This window comes from Myotis davidii, unplaced genomic scaffold, assembly GCF_000327345.1.
Source record: "Myotis davidii unplaced genomic scaffold, ASM32734v1 scaffold271, whole genome shotgun sequence".
Lineage (NCBI taxonomy): Eukaryota > Metazoa > Chordata > Mammalia > Chiroptera > Vespertilionidae > Myotis > Myotis davidii.
Window position 1 is genome coordinate 290,322 of NW_006284839.1, and position 18,075 is coordinate 308,396.

At 41.3% G+C, this 18,075-nt stretch overlaps 1 protein-coding gene across 1 annotated transcript in view; it reads right to left on the reverse strand.

Annotated features, from left to right (window-relative positions):
• Nucleotides 1-18,075, reverse strand: part of PLCE1 (phospholipase C epsilon 1) — a 253,712-nt gene that overhangs the window by 108,703 nt on the left and 126,934 nt on the right. The window contains exon 3 of the mRNA XM_006755081.2: nt 12,095-12,411. Within this exon, the coding sequence (XP_006755144.1) occupies nt 12,095-12,411 (317 nt within the window). The remainder of the gene's footprint in view (nt 1-12,094; nt 12,412-18,075) is intronic.

Consider the following 18,075-nt stretch of genomic DNA (forward strand, 5'->3'; position numbering starts at 1 on the left):
CTGTTTACTGCAACTCTCTCCTGATGGGTCTTCCTGAATGTATCACACATGATCCTGCCCAGAATATGTTTGATCAAGCTGGTTCTCTCACTTGAAAAGTCCTCCCTGCCGTCTTCCTCTTTGCTATTCATTCATTTGACTGAACTTGGACTGTCCAGCCCTCACTGATCTGAAGCTCTCATTCTAGCGGGGAGGAGAGGAGAAAGGCTGGAACATATGTCAGCTGTCAGATAATTTAAACATTTCACATGTGCACTTTGTATTCCTTAATAATTTTTGTCTCCAGTCATTTCAAGAGAGTGTGTTCTGCAAATTAGAGAAAGAGCAGGAAAAGAAAGTTGCAGGTCAAGAGATCTGAGAAATCCTGGTGAATTGGAAGTGCCCTTACTGCTGGGCTTCTCGAGGCTTCGATATGCCAATGTGCGTTGGAAATATGAACATACAAAAGGAAAAGGGCTGCAAAGGAGTTTTGGAAAGGTACTGAACCATCAATCTTTTTCCCCTTTCTCCTCTAGAGTAGGTTGAGAAACCAGGGTTCTACAGCACAACTTTTTGAAAAAGTGGCTCTCAGAGTGTCTATCCAAATGCTAGGCATGCAGGAGTGAGAAGCAGAGGTGATTAATCAAGGGAGAGGAGCCCTGACTTGGAGTCAAGAGGACAGACTGAAGCCCAGATCCCAAGTCAGAGTGGCCCTATAAGGATCAAATGAGATAATGCATGTGAAGAGCGCTGCATAAATATAAATCACGGTATAAATGTGCACACCATTTGATTAAAGGTTTTAATTTAAATGTGTCTTAAAAATTTCCCTAAGATTGACTGTTGATTTCTTCATCTAAGAATTAAGATATCATGTTTTATATATAAATAGAGCTTCTTACAAAGTATGAAGGATTATAAATACACAGATTTTTATTTTCTCTACTTCTAGGAAGTATTTGTGGCACTTACTTATTTGATTGATCCAGATAAAGAACTGCCACAAATATATAATGATATTACTTTTCATTGAAGAGAGTATTTTACAAAAATGACTCATAACGATAAGATGACAATTTGGACATGATTTGGGGTACTGAGGGCATCAGGTGGCTGTGGGTTCCCAGGGAAGGGGGAGACGGTGAGAGGCTGGAAGACGTGGTGTTGGCTGAAAATGCCAACATGCTCCTCGGCTGCATTTTCTGTCCAGGGCCAGTGCTGTGTGTTTTCTGCCCTAATGACTTATTCACAATTTAAGAGTCTGTATAATTTTTAAAGTGGGAGGTGTCATGATAAAGGACCGAAACTTATGTTTGTATGAGGCTTATGAAATCTGAAGCGTGAGATTAAGGTCTCACCTTATAAATCCATATGGCTCAGGCCCACATGCCAGGACTGGGGGACCTAGACTTCATCTTCTCCAGAATCTGCCCTGCTTTGACCTAGAACTGAATCCTTCCTTCCTTCCTGCTCTTTCGCCGACTCTTGAGCATTTGTGGCTACACTGCTTCAGGAGCATTAAAGCATCTCCCCCCCACTGCCCCCATCTTCTCCCCTATTATGACAGACCCACCCACTTCCCCTATAGGTACTTAGTACTCAAGTATGTTTGTGAAGTGAAATGCTGCATTCTGAGAGTGTTTCAATGTACATTAGCATAATAAATGACCTGAGAAGTCCCGCAATGAAAACAAACCTTAGCTATCATTGCTTACCCAGCATACCACATGTATGTTAGACCACGGGGCACTATTTCGCCACAGAATGCACACTGAGCTCCCACACAACTCACCGTGGGAGATACTGCTCTGGTCTTACTTGGTTACCCCCTAAATCCCACAAACAAAGCATTTTATATCCCCATTTCTTTATTCATAATATTTCCTCCCATGGTATAACTGTTTATTGTGCAATAGATGCATAGTACTTTATGTATAGCAATATAACAATGAGTTTGAGGTTTGGGGGTCATAAAAGCCTGAGTTTCATCTTGGTTTAGCCACTTTTTAGCTGTGATATGGGGCAAATTATGTAGCCTTTCTGAATCTCAATTTTCTTACTTATAAGATAAAGCAACGATTACCATCTCTCAGGGTTTTGTACAAGTTAAATGTGATTAGGCATATAAAGTGTTTGGCATAGTCCCCAGCACAAGGCACAGAATTAACAGTGTCTACATTATTAATTTCTCCATCATGATCATCATCTAAATAAATGGAAGAAAAATTAGACATCCTCAAGTAGCTAATTGTCAAATTAACCAAATTTTTTCTTTTGAGTGGATAATTTGACTTGCATATCAAGCATGTGTCTTGTTTTTAGGAAGTTATTTCAGAGTATGGAAAGGTATATTTAGAGTCATATGAGAAAGATATGTTAGATGATTGTGGAGTTAAGGAAAATCATAAATAGCTTAAAAACACTTAACGAAAACGGGATTGGTGGTTCAAGATCAACCCAAGGTGCAGTCGCTGGTGATGTGGCATAGGGCGTTCCATTAGTTCCTATATGGCTTGATTTTCCCCCCAACAATTTGAATAAATATATATGAGGCACACTTACCAAACCTGAATATAAAAAAATCAGGAGTGGTAGCTAATTCAACTCATAACTGAATTAGGATTCAAAATTATTTTGACAGGCTTGAATGTCCAAAAAGATAAAATTTAGTACAATCACTTATAAAATATTACGTTCATGTGAGAAAACAACAAAGTAAACCATGCAGAGAAAAGATGAGCCCAATAGCCTTTGTTTAGGGGATTTAGTTGACCTTTAACTGGGCTAATAATTAGACACTGCTAATAGAAAAAAACAATAACAATAAAATTAGGCATTAAGAGCAGAATTATCCAGTTATAAGAAGGAAGTATATCCAAACAGATTAGGCAGCCTCATTTTTAAGAAGGATATTGAAAAACGATATAAGTTTTGATGAGATGGGGACTATCTATCCTCAAGAGAACCAGACCAAAGGAACACACAATTTCTGTTATTTCTTGGGAGCTCCATCAACATAATAGGCTCATTGCAATGGAGTGAACTCTGTCTTTGAAAGTCTTTATGAAAAGCTGAGTAAGAATGTGCAAGGGGGAGATCCCTTCATTTGGTGGATGATAGGAGTTCAGGCTCTACAAATTCCCTGGACACCTGTGTCAGGCACACCATGAGAAGGCAGAGTTCCTGGCAAAAGACAGTAGTGCTGGGAGAAACAGAAGGCAGCAAGAAACAGGAAGACCAAATCTGAGATGGACTGACTCGGTAAAAGAAGCCATGGGCATCTGTCTATAGGAGCTGAGCAGGGCTGTTGAGGACAGGACACTGTGGGCATCACCCTTTCACAGGGTCACCAGGACTTGGAGTGACTCAACAGCACAATACACGCAGGACTTCGTAACATGACCTCTGAAACCTCATCAATGACAAAGTTCATAATTGTGTCTGGCAAAACCCTTTGCAACCTCCAAGGCTCTGAAGCCTTTCGTCACCCTCCAGGGCAATGTGCCTCTGTGGTCTCTCTCTCCCCTCTCAGGGCACATACACCATTTGTCTCTCATTTGGCATGGATCACACTAGTTACCATTTATTGACTACCTATCCTGTGCTAGGCGATATTATATATTATCTTGATTAAATGTCCAATTTTATCAAGTTGGAAATTGATAAAATTATCCAACTTTAAGGTGAGATATGAAGCTGAAATCAGTTTATATCACTTACTTGCCCAGGGTCCTATCATGAGTAGGTGGCAAAAACTGGACTCAAATCCAGACTTAGCCACAGAATCATACTCTGTCCACTAACCCATGGCACTTCTCTAACAACAATCTCTCACCTGACAATTAGTGCTCTGCGTTGCCTTTTCTGTGTGTGTGTGTATGTATTTACTCAATATTTTATGTCTCATATGCCTTGAACTAGATGATAAGTTCCGAGATCAAAGGGCCATATCTTACTTTTCTTTGTATTTCTAATAGAGTCTATTTCAGTAAACAATAGTTAACACCAACTATCATTACCCACTCATTAAGTACTTACTTTTGAGCAACTACTAAATATAGCTGGCACTTTGCAAAGAATCAGACATAGAGCAATGACCAAGTGAAACAAGTTTCTAAAGAAAAAGCAAACAAGTACACAGACACAGGTAAATGTAAAAAGTGAACAAGTCACCCTGGCTGGTGTGGCTCAGTGGATAGAGCATTGGCCTATGGACTGAAGGGTCTCGAGTTCGATTCCCATCAGGAGCACATGCCCTGGTTGCGGGCTCGACCCCCGGTGAGGGGCGTGCAGGAGGCAGCCGATCAATGATTCTCTCTCATCACTGATGTTTCTATCTCTTTCATCCTCTCCCTTCCTCTCTGTAATCAATAAAAATATATTTTAAAAAAAGTGAACAAGTCAATGGCTTCCCTGACTTTTGACCTGAGATATGATCAATAAAAGACAGCAGCTGTGGTATGAGCAGGGGAAGAAGGTCTTAGGCAAAGGGAGCAGCAAGTCCAAAGTCCAAATGGGGAAAGCCAGCTCTGCATTTTGAGGAACAGAACGTAGGTCCCTGTGGCTAGCAAGGAGCAAGGGAGGTGTGGGTGGTATAAAGTTAGGTTGGAGAAGTGGACAGGGGCCAAATCCTGCACGATCTCGGCCTTTTAGATTTTATTCTAAATGCAAAGAGAGGCCACTGGGGGAATTTTAGCAGAGGAAGTGACCTGACATGCTTTTGTTATAAAAGATCACTCTGGCTGCTGGGTGGAGAATGGATTATAGGGTATACGAGCATGAAAGCAGTACTGGAGATGAGTGCAACAGTCCTGCCTCCAAGGTGGTGGCAGGTGCAATGCTAAGGAGTGGTCTCATTCAGAATGTATTCAGTCAGTAAAGCAAATGAGACTTGCTGATGGTTTGGATGTTGAGTGTTAGACAAAGAGAGTACATCAAGGATGACTCCTAGGTTGTTAGTTAGCCTGAGCACGTGGGTAGATGCTGAGATGGGGAAGACGGTGTGGGATAAATGGAGAAGACACTGGTTAGTATATGAATGGGGGAGGGAAAAGTTAATAATTCTATTTGGGCCATATTTAAGATGCCTTTTAGATATCAGAATGTAAGCCTCATTGTTAGAATGAGGGCAGGGGCTGGGTGCTGTAGACCGAGTGCACAAAATAGTATCTACTTTATAAGATGGTACTCAATAAAACCTTGTTGAATGAAAAAAGCTAAGGAGAGGTATTGAGAAGGCAACTGGATTTATGCATGTTTAAATCTCTTCAGTGAATGTAAATTCTTGGCAAAGCATAAATACTTTCCTGCTTGGCTCCTACATGTACATAAAGATCTCTAAGAGTGGTTTTTAAAAGAGCAGAATTAAACATCCAAATAGGGTCAGTTATTGTACTCCTGGAGAGAGGCTCAAAATCCCAGTCTCTGACTAAGGCCTACCTGGTCTTTCCTACAGTGTTCAGTGTCATTTATGACATGTCTGATGGCAAAGAATGACCTTGAGGAGTGCTGGACTGCTTCTCGGAGTCATTTTACTATTAATAATAATACTTCTCGCCTCTGTCAAAATTCTTATTTGTCTAGTTTCTGATTTCCATCGGATTTATTCTTATTTCTTTCAGTCCCAAGATTGAAGTGCTAACTCGACCCTGCTTTAAACAAAATAAAACAGGCCTCCAATAGGTCAATGGCTTTGGCAGTTCTTTTTCTGGGTTGGTTAAATCCTAGACACATGATGTGAGCTTCAAGAAGGCCAAGAGAATAAAAATATCCTGTCATAGTAACAAAATAGTTTGAATATTTAAGGTTTCAAAACCAAGTCTTCTACTGAAGCACAAGGATCAAATTATTTTTATTTATTTTTTTGTTAATCCTCATCCAAGGATATTTTTCGATTGATTTTTAAGGAGAGTGGAAGAGAGAGGCAAAGACAGAGAGAAACATCGATGTGAGAGAAACACATCTATTGGTTGCCTCCTGCATGAACTGGACCAGGGCCGGGCTGGGGAGGAGCCTGCAATCAGGGAACATGCCCTTGACCAGAATCCAACTGAGAGAGAGAGAGAGAGAGAGAGAGAGAGGGAGGAACATCAATGTAAGAAAAATACATTGATTGGCTGTCTCCCCCATGTGCCTAGTACGTGACCTTGACCTAAATCTAACCTGGAACCTTTCAGTCTGCAAGCTGATGCTCTATCCACTGAACCAAAATGGTTAGGGCCCAAATTATTTTTTTTAAAAATACAGAATTATCTGTAGATAACTGAGAACTGTCCAAGGTAAATGTAAATAAATGTGGCACCTTGCTTGCTTGCTTTCTCTTCCCCTTTCTTTACTTCCTTCCTTTTTTTTCTGAACATGATGTGTTGTCAACTGGCTCCAGGACACATAAGCCCCCATGAATAACCTTGCTCTTAGAGCACTACCCTGCACAACTCAGTCTCTGTAGTTTAACTGCCTACTGTGTTTTTTAGCCCAGAAATTTCTGGACCAAGATCTCTGTTAAGCTGGGAATGTGCAGTGAAATGCTCTGGGGAATGAATACACTGTCTGCTCTCAGAGGTGTGCCTCCGGGGAGATGTTCTTTCCCAAGAAGAAATCTGGTTTTCCAAAGGGAGCTGAAATTCTCCTTGCCCGGAGGGAGCTTTATTAACCATTTGTCCCATGAGCGTTCAGGTATGAGGAAGGATGTTTGCATAGCAGCCCTGAAGAGATCATTTTTTTGGCTCTCTGCTTAAAAGGGGGAGAAAAGCCTTGGAAGAAAACTTTTCTAACATGGTTGAATGTAAAAATTTAAAACAAGATTTTTTTTCTAAAATATTTCAAGGGAAGAAACATGTTTGGACATGAGGACACTAACCCTCCCCTACATTATCATATGCCATACTTTTTCCTTATTGTGCTGAAATGGTCTTCCCTTGGCTATGACCAGACAGATATTTGGATGCTGGAATGTGCCAAAATGATGATTATCACTTACTAGAGGCCTGGTGCATGAAATTCATGCACAGGATGGGGGGGGCGCCCTTAGCCCAACCTGCACCTCTCCAATCCGGGACCCCTCGGGGGATGTCTGACTGCCGGTTTAGGCCCAATCCTTGTGGGATCCCTCTCGCAATCTGAGACCGCTGGCTCCTAACCTTTCACCTGCCTGCCTGACTGATTGCCCCTAACTGCCTCTACCTTGGCCCCCGCCACCATGGCTTTGTCCGGAAGGAAGGCAAGACGACTGGAAGATGTCTGGTTGACCCGGTCTAATTAGCATATTACCCTTTTATTAGTTTAGATGATTCTGGCTGACAGGACCCAGACTCAACCAGCCCTCTTCTGGGCAGATGGTTTATTTATTCATACAATTCTTTTCTGGGGAGTGAAGCTGCACCTTGGAATTCTTCATAGAGGGAGTGGCCTCTAAACTGTTGAACTGACATCTAGTGAAAATGAGCAGATGGAAGGAACAAGCCACAACTGAGTGTCACTTTGGGCTGCCCACCTTTGTGTGGCTAGAGAAGCAGGTTGATGATTGCTTAAGTTGACCAAATGGAAGAGGTTGAGAGATCATGGGGCAGAGGGGTGAGGGGCAGAGTCAACGAGCCAGGTGGAATCCCTCTGAGTCTTCTGGGTTCTCATAATTTGGCTCTATCTTAGGCTCAAGACCTGCCCTTGGACTAACTAGTCTGAAAGAGGGGTCCAGACAAATGGTCTTGCTAAGAACTACCCAATAAACGAAAACTGCTCTTGTAGGGCAAAGGAAAAAGTGGAACCATTAGTAGCCTCTTGAACCCGAAACCCAGCCCTTACCCAGAGTAATCAATTATCTGTTACACAAAAGAGTGTCTGGCAGTAGTGTGGGCAGTGGAACAAAAAATTTGTTCTGTTGACAGTCCAGCTGTAGATGCAGACCATGACGAGTTCCAACCACAAAGGTCATCAATGGATGAATAAGAGGACAGAAGCAGAGGTCATACCGTTTGAGAACTAGTGACTCAGGACTGTGATTCCGGAACATATCCTTCTCCCCCTTGTTCCACCACAGACCTTCACAAGAAAAAGATGGGAAGGGAAAGGGAGTAAGGATGATCTTTAATCTCTATCTGCCTCTCATCTCTTCTCAACCACATGTGCTAAAGTATTCAATCTCTTTGGTGAAATTATATACAACAACAGCAACAACAAAATCTCTTTGTCTCCTTTAGAAAAGAGAAATGGCTCTTCAATTTATTATAAGAGGAGTTAAAAATCAGTAATATCAAAAGGCATGTGGGCTAGAGGTAGAGGCTGGAAAGAGGAAGAAACGGGGGGAGGAGAGAAGGACAATATGACTTGAGTGTCAAAGCAAGAGTCTTCGTGGGAAGGGAGGCTTTTCAACCTGAAAGGAGAAAGAGAACTCTGGCTTTTTGGAGTTTTAGATCAAGACTATAACCACAGAGATATGTCCAGATCAAAAGGGTTCAGGAAGACCTGCCTCCCAACCAAGCAAAGCAGAACTGAACCCACCCCCAGCACAAATCTTGACTACCACCGCTTGAGGGCTGACCCCTTGCAGGTGCTTCAGTGTACTTGCAAGGAGAAAAAGATGATCTTTTCAGAAGTTACTCTGGTATGCAGTCTTGAGAAGGGGGATGGGGACAAACAATGCTTCCAAGCCATGATCTAAACTGATTTTAAATGACCTATCTCCTGGGCTTCCTTAATGTAAGCCAAACCCTTTCAGTTATTTCATGACTATACTTTCAATTGCATTGTACTTTTAACCTTATTTTCCTAAGAATAAACTTTATGCAACATTGCCCGAAAGGCATAGGGATTTTCTTCCCTTTCTCCACACCACAGTTAAGTCATCATGTAAGTAGTTATTAAAATTCAGGAAACTTGTAGCTCTTGATCATGTTCTACTGACAGTCTGGAGCAAGCTGACTCCCTAGACCATGAGTCTTGCTCATGACAAGAACTGGTTGTCTTCTTGTCCGGAATGTCCTCCCTGCCCCAATGTTCCCCCTCTGCCCCGCCTATCCCTTAAGGCCCAGCCCCACACTCCAGAGCTGAGCAGCAAGAGCTCTGATCTCCCACCCAGACACTTCAGCTCCCACCATCTGTGCCACTAACACTGCATGTACTTTCTGCCTTTTTTGGTAGTGGTTTGTGCCCGTGCCTGACTACGATTTAAGACTGGTAGCTTCTGGCAGCTGCAGACTGTTACTCACTTTCCTTAGTGCTTATCCACCATGGTGCCCTGCTTCTGAGAAGTGCAAACGGTATGTTAACTGAGTGCACTAGCCTCTCACCTAAGTGACAGACACTCCTGCAATGGAGCTAATATTCTCTCTCTTGTCTTTCAGATTCTCCAGTGTTCCAAGAAATACATCTCTTCCTTCCCTGAAGAAAGTACAGTTATTTTGTGTATCCAGTTTCTTGTTGAGAAATACTTGTAAACTATGCAAATATCTTATTTCTTATCACAGTTTTGCACCAAAATTTTAGAATTCATCAATAGTTCTTGCCTATAATAATTTATTACTGGGGTTTCCTAATGGTGATTTCCTATTTCCCTCATTCCTTTTACACTTATTAATTGAAATTCTTTTAAAAATAAGAGCTGTACCTTACTCCCTCCCATTGACATATTTATTCAATTATTCATATCAGTATGAACTCATAAATATTTATTTTATTCTATAGATTATAACCCAATACTATGATTATTTATTTTGTTGTTTAAGCTTCACTTTCTTTATCTGTGAGTTAGGGACAATGACAACCGCCTTACAAAACTGTCCCTAGGATTAAATGGGATTTAAAAATGTGAAAATATCTAGTCCAGAGCACCTAGTAAATAAATGCTAGCTCCTTTCCTTCCTCTTCTTTACAGAAAGTAAAACCATGCTAATTTGGAGGCAAAACCATTCTAAATAGGTGAAAGTCTGAACTTAAGAATTCCCCTTTAATGTAATGCAGCTTTTCCACCCTAAGGTATATAAACAAGAATTTAGCTATCCCAGTTTGTCTAGCGGAGGTCATTTGGGATCTTCCTATAATGACTATATAAGATTGATTTTTAATCTGCATGCCCATAATTTGTATGAAAATAGATGCTTGAGAATACTTGAAAACAGACTGTTCTCTTAAGTAGATTAAGTGTTTTCCCAGAAATCTTGTTTATGTTCTGAAGTTGCTTAGCTAAACTATTTTCAGAGATAGTCCAAAGCGTGCCTCAACCCAGCTGTGGTTCCGATGATCACTAACTCTGAATTAATGATATCACTGATTCATCTTGGATTCCTAAGGTTATAGCAGTGAATGGAAGAAATTCAAGTTTTCTTTCTCCAAAATTAATTTAAAATTAGATTTTAAAAGTTTGGACAAATCACTTGTAAGTTCAGGTGGGATTTAAAACAATAACAACAACAAAGGATAAGGGCAAGGTCCCACATTATATGAGAGTGACTAGATCTGGAAGTTTAAAATAATTCACAAAATACAGTAAAATCCCATATGAATTCACACAGTTTACTGGAACTTTCATTTCCCACCCAGCTTTATTGATAAGGAAAATCAAGATCGTCAGGAGATTTATTTTAAAAAAGCGCTGTCATGCGGACACCCAGAGAGTCTGTTTTACTCAATGTGGAGTGGGGCCAGGAACCTGCATTTTTATCAGGCGCCACTCCACAATAGGAGTCTTGATACAGGTGGGAGGCACAATACCACAGCGGTTCAAAGCCCAGGCTCTGGGGACCTGGCAGCGTGGGTTTGAATCTCGCTATTGCCACCTACTACCTACATAACCTTGGGCAAATGATTTCATCTCCTTGTGCCTCAGTTTCCCCACTGGTAGTGTAGGGCTAATGACAGTATCTGCTTCCCAGGGTTGTGAGGAGCAAATCAATGGTATATGTAGCTGATTAGCAGGGCAGTATTAGATGGAGATCAGCAATTCCCAAGGGTCATGGATCTCCCATTGAGGAACATATCTGGGCACAGAACTAACTGCTTGAGCTGAGCCCTTAACATGTCTACATCCACTGTGCCTCCCCATGGTCCCTGACATTTACATCCATCATCTGGGTCATGATTGGCAGGCTATGGAGACTGCGAGGTGAGCTGCTATCATTAGAAAGTGTTTAACTAACAAAGGTGGATTGATCCACTGTCAATCAGAGATATACAGGACTAGAATGGGAGTATAATTTTTGCATTTACTACTGTAATTGTGGAGTTAAACCAACCACCAACAACTACAGAAACTGAAAGTTGTGTTTAATCTTCAAGGCAAAAGAAATAAAGTCTAAAAGACAGCAACTATAGAACAGAAAACTTGGAGTGTGTGGTTATACTATGGAGGAAAAGTGTTCTTTAAGCCCAACAGCACAGCATCCCTGACCCTTGCCCTGCATGGAGACCTGCCTCTCCTCCTTCCTATCCCTTGTCCTTGCTCCAGGTCACAGCTTGTCAGCCAGTTGGCCCTCCTCCTCCAAGTTGCCACTAGGCCTGCCTCCCTCCCAAGTGTTCCCGGACTCTGGTTACAGCTTCCTCCTCAGAACTGGCTGGTAAGGTCTCAGAGGCCTTGGAGGGACTTTCTGGGGGCTGGGGATGCTGATGGGATCAGAGGATAGGAGGGGGTGACTCGCTGTCCCTCAAGACCACGTTCCTCCCCACTTTCCTGACCCAGGTGTTGGTGTTTAGTGTCTGCTGAGGAGGCCTGACAGTGGATCCTGTGGCCGGGGATCATGCTGACCAAACTCAAAATCGAAACATCTAATATTGAAAGCACATGAAGAAACTAGGGGGAGAATATTTGAAAACGGGCACAGGGAGAATATTTTGGAAGGGAGGGGAGAAAAGTTGGGAATTGGTTGCCCAAAGGGAGAAGGCTTGTGGACTTGGTAATGATATGAGGTGGAGATAGCATCACTTAGGCTTCAGTCAGTTAGAGTGAAGTGAGAGGGAGGATGACCATGTGTTGTCTATCTCAGTGCCTGGAAAGAAAGCAGTCATCATGGAAGTGGCAAGACAGACAGGTAGATGAGATGTCAGTAACAGACAAACCAAGAAGGAGAAATTCTTAAAAACCACTTACTAGCAATTCTTACAAAAACATCTGAAAGTGGCTCCTTACCTCATTAAATCTCATCACAAGATCTTCAAGGGCATTGTGCTCTCTGTTCTGGGAGTTAAGAATTGATGCTGAGATGGACGCTTTGAGGCAGGGCAGGGACCTCTGACATTCAGGAGTGCTCAAGTTCTGGGTCAAGAAGCAAAGATAGTCAACCGGCAAGACCCTTCGGTAGATATTCTGTTCCTGCTCCATCAGGATGCTGGCGACTTCCTCGGGGAACTGGATGAGGGGCTGCAGATCAATCAGCTCCTTGCTGATCCCAGCTGAGCTTGAAGGGAGGGCACTGGAATTGGCCATAGAGGTGCCCGGTTGGCGTTCTGGAACAAAGCCACAGAGGTCATGGTCACACCAAGGTTGGTTTTCCTTACAACCGATATCTACTTGAGAGCCATTCATAGTCATGTAGGTTTCTTAAAGTTTCTATAGTTCTATACTATCTTTCTTGTTATAGAGACCTGATACCTGCCCTGCTGCTTCCCCTGTCCCCCTCCCTGGGACTAGGGGTAGGAGTAGTTTCCCATTTTCAGAAGTACAATTGATTTGGCACACCATTCCCTACCCAGTTCACTGTGACACTTGCAGAATAGCAGGGAAAATGTAGCATTTGATTCTTCATCCTGCAGTGCTAACCATCAGAGTGAAAAGAAATAAGGGTGGGTGTGGGCACAGCAACTGAAATGAAATGAAAGAAGGCTGTGGGGGAGGAGGCATGTACATGTATGTACACGTATGTGTAAACATGCAGGAGAACTGGGGACTCTGTACTCGAGGTTTCAAAACTTCATGGTCTACTCTGCAAACATCTCACCCTCAAAACCCAGATTCCACTGAAATCCATTTGGGGATTTTCGGGGATGGACCACCTACCAAAGTAAGAAAGGAACAGGAAGAAAGGACACATATCTAAATAAATAAATCTTCCCTGCCCCACAACTGGTAGTAAGAAGATGGCATGGGAGAGGAAATGGGTGGGGGGGCATTATATCAAAGTATTGAATGCATTTGTAGACTCAATATTATTCCCTTAGCACAGATTCACTTTATTTTGACCACTCCCCTCCTCTCTAATCTGTCTCTTAATTTCCTACCTATGTCATTTATTACACTTGATCTTAGCCAAAAGGCCGAGAAGCGATGCTACCTATGTCATTTATTTATTCATCTACTTAACCAATCATCCATCAGTTCATTCAAAAAACTAAAAACCTGAATCCTAGAACAGAATTTTTTAAAGTATGACCCGTTTTGTGGCCACTAAGTTGGGGAAAAGTCACATATTCTTGTCACAAATTCTATTCCTGGAAATAAATGGGGCACATGGGTACGCCATTAGAGCTTCAAAAGGGTCTGCCAGTAAAGGAATCCATTTATATTGCTTAACCGGGTATTTCTCCAGAGCCATACTTTTATATGCTACTTACTGTGCCATTCTGTGTGACTAGTGCTGGCTGGAACCACTTCAGGAAATGCTGCCCTGAGGGCCAAACTGTTCTTGCTCTCCGCCAGTTCACATCTTTTCCTTCCTGGCAGTCCCTCCCTAGCCAGCCCTCCTTCACGCTTCTCATGGTGCTTCATGAGGGGACCATGTTTGGTTTTCCCAGAATCTTTCTTACATTCTTGATTTCTTAAACACCCTTACTGACCCTTTGACAGAATAAAACTCATCTGTCTTCTGATGACACTGTATTTGTTGGCACAGATTGCCATCTGGCCTGGACACTAAACAACAGCAAAGCTAATGTAAAGGTGAAGGAATTAAGCAAAAACAAAAATTAACTTGTAGACACAGACAACAGTATGGTAATTACCAGAGGGAAGGGATTGAGGGGTGTGGGGAAGTAGAAGAGGTTTAAGGGGGGATACATGGTGATGGAAGAAGACTTGACTTGGGGTGGTGAACATACAATACAATATACAGACAATTTGTTATAGAATTGTACACCTGAAACCTATATAATTTTATTAACCAATGTAACCCCAATAAATTCAATTAAAAAACACTTCTTCAACATCCAGACTTCAATATCCTTGATTCTTTTATCTCTATTACAGGAAACTTTGGATCATCACTCCAAAGTGCTCTGTCTCCGTATTGCTGAGTTCTGAAGTCATCACCCCTGAACTGACCTCCATTTCCCTTCCACCTTTTCTACTAAACTTTCTCTGCCTCAGCCAACTCCCAGCTGCTTGGCCTTGGTCTGGGTTCATGGTCAGCATTTTAACATGGCACCCACCAACTCCCAGGATTCCCTCACAGGTCACCTTGACTTTCCATCAAATGCACTTCCCAAACCTCAATCCTGGGCAAACTCAGCCAACTGTACTTGGCTTCTGGGAGGTTAAATGATGATAAATGTCTATGACAATCCCTTAGGGTGGGACCCTTGCTGAACTCTGTTACCATACTGTAGCCAGGCCCTCAAGGCAGCTTCGAACGTGACATAAATTTAATTATTTTTCCCTAAATAACTCAACAAGGCCCACCTCAGTTTGTGATAAAGTCTACTGACCTTGCCTCAGTGGTTATCTCCACCTCCAGTCCCTTTCTTTCCACTGACTCTCATTTGCCCACACAAATGTTCCATTTCCCTTATTCTTAAAAAGAAACCAATAAACTTTCTTGTCCCTTAAACTCCAAATCACCTCTAGCCTCCACTTTATTATGGACCTTCTCTAAAGGGTAATCTACCTTCCTGATTCCTTCCTCTGTAAATATGGTGACCACATCTTCCGATTCAAAACTCAGGTCAGTCTGTTCAAATGAACAGGCTAGTGAGGATCAAGAGAGAAAAAATAGACACCAGGTCTGTCTTGGGATTTCCTAGGTCTTTTTAAAAAAATAAATATTTTATTGTTTTTTTTTTACAGAGAGGAAGGGAGAGAGATAGAATTAGAAACATCAATGAGAGAGAAACATCGATCAGCTGCCTCCTGCACATCTCGCACTGGGGATGTGCCCGCAACCCAGGTACATGCCCTTGACCAGAATCGAACCTGTGACCCTTGAGTCCGCAGGCTAACGCTCTATCCACTGAGCCAAACCGGTTAGGGCAGGAGTTCCTAGTTCTTAGATCACTGTGTTGACAGGGCATTTCTGCTGATAGTTTGGGCTCTGATGTTCCCCCCTCAACTCTCCTAAGCAGTCCACCTCTTTTGAAGTATAGCTCAGGAAAAGTTCTTGGTGGTATTTGCTATCTAATTAAGTGAAGTGCTCCCTTTTGGAGGAATGCTTCTAGCAGTGACCTAAACAGATTGTGAGGAAAAAGTCTGAGCTACAGTGCTCTCCTCTGATGCAAGCCTAAACTAGTTTTACATACAGGGTGGGGCAAAAGTAGGTTTACAGTTGTTCATATGGAAAATAATATAATAATTAGTAAATAATGATACAAAATAAACTCTGTTTTGTATACTCACAACTATAAACCTACTTTTGCCCTATCCTGTAAATGCCGATCAGAACTTTCTGTTTTCTCTTTTGTATGAAAACTAGAGTATCCAAAGTATCATTTCCTTTTGATTCTAATAGGTGAATACGGAGTACAATGACTTAGTCTAACAATTTTTATCCATCTTTTGGAACAAGCTACCAACAATTGAGTGCATAAAAAAACGAAGACTGCCAAATTTGGTTCACTGTAAGGTCATATTTGAAAATAATTAAAGATAAGGCAGGAACTCAAATCTATATAGCTTACATGTCCTCATTCTTCAACTTTCTGAAAAGTTTACAAAATGACTGGATTTCCTGAAAAATTGAGTCAGAATGTGGCCTGATGACAGAGGCAGTTTCTGGATACAAATAATTTATGTGTAAGAGAATTAGCCATATATAGGAAGTCTTCCCAGAAGTAACCAGCTTGAAGACACGATTTCAAAGTACAGCACTCTGTGAAGGAAATGAAAATAACTCCCAAATTTAATGAAACCAATTATTTAATATGTAAGAGAAGAGATAATGTAATGAAATATGTAAGTAATGTAAGATAAGATGATGTACTATTAACTGCACTATATCTTGAGATATGAATCACATGCTGCTACAATGAATAAAGAATCTAGTAATTGGTGGGGAATAGCAATAAATGAGACCTAAAAAACTGAATAAAAGAAGAAAAAGAAGCCTGCTCAGTGGGACCCTAACAAATGTAGTGTCCCCATGTGTCTCAGTATAAGAATGACATCACTCAAAGGAAACACAAATCTGATGTTTGAAACCTTGAAACATAATATAGACCTTTAGTGTAGGTTTCCTTAAAGCAGGATTACTCAGCAATTTTTTTTATCATGACCACAAAGAAACATCCCAGAAATCTTCTTGGGACACAATTTTCTGCCCTCCAAGTTCCACACTTTAGCAGCTGTTAAAACAAACTAAAAAAGATATCAGCTTTGTGGTTATGACAGGCAGGAGTGGAGAGAGGAGGAATTGGAGGAAGGTGGTCAAAACGTATACATTTCCAGTTATAAGATAAAAAGTACTAAGGATATAATGTACAGCACAATGGCTATAGTTAACACTGCTGTATGGTACATATTAAAGTAGTTAACAGAGTAAATCCTCAGAGTTCTCATTACAAGGAAAATAATTTTTCTTTTTTTAAATTTTCTTTTCATTATATGTATCTACATGAGGATGAGTGCTAACTGAACTTATTGTGATAATCATTTCATAATATATGTAAGTCAAATCATTATGCTGTACACCTTAAACTTCTACAGTGACATATGTCAATTATATCTCAATAAAACTGGAAAAATAGATTTCCCACCTTATCGCGTTCTTGCTGACCTCTCCTTATAATTTCCTCCTTCCCCTTCACACGTCATGTTACCCCAACTCTCAGCTGTAAGTCACATCACCCTTCCTCTCTGTAATATGGGCAACTCTACAATAGGTTAAAGGCCCAGTAGCTCTATGACCCTGAATCCTTCCTCTTTATTTGTGGAGCAAATTTCATAAAGCCCACTGAAAACTTTAGTTCTCTTACTGTGAAAATTTTTTTTAAAGTTTCTGGTGAATAAAATTATCTACCTCATTTATAGTCAATGTTTGCTCTCAGCCCCATGCTCTTTAGTTAATACTTACTCTACAGCAGAATAGGGCTATATCTCTAGACACTGTCATAACTAGAAACATCTGTGATGAGACACAGTATTTTCAAGTTTTCATTCTCTGCTCAAATAATAGCTTCCTGAACGTAGTGCTTTATATGGATTAATTCAGGGGGTAGGCAGTATCACTCATGGGAGGCTCACATAAGGTTCCATAAGTAGTAAGCCAGGGAGCTGGGGTTTGAATCAGGGTCTATTTGACTCCAGAGCACATGTTCTTGGTCATTCAGCATACTGCCTGTGCAGCAACAAAATGCCACATTGAATTCTGGTTTTTAGATGCAATTCAAGTGATTTTAGTTAGTATAAATCAACTTCTTGTGCTTGTTTATTTGAAGTGATGTGATAAAATGAATTCTTCGAACTCCAAAGGTAAGGATTTGACCCTAGAGGGTGGACAGTTTCCCTCCTTGCTCAGCCATTCGTTCAAACACTACATTATACCACACTAGAGTGGAGCACACAGGAACTTAGAAGTGCCCTCTCTTTTCCTTCTTTTAAGTTCCTAAGAATGTTCCCATGTTTTAAACCAGTATTTGCCAAAGGGTGTTACACTGAATTTATGCAAAACATGGTTCCTTGGTTAATCATTTAGAGACATACCAAGCTAAACAAAGTTAAACAAGCTCTCTTTTTCTATTTTAACTGCAGGACTTCTCAGAGCCTTTAACAATTCCCACAAGGGGAATATGCTATCATAGTTCTCCTCAATCTTGTCAGGTTCCGGGTCATTTACATGGGATTAAAGTCTCTTCAAAACTTTGGTCATCAGACGAGAATATGCTATCATAGTTCTCCTCAATCTTGTTGTCAGGTTCCGGGTCATTCACATGGGAATTAAAGTCTCTTCAAAACTTTGGTCATCAGAC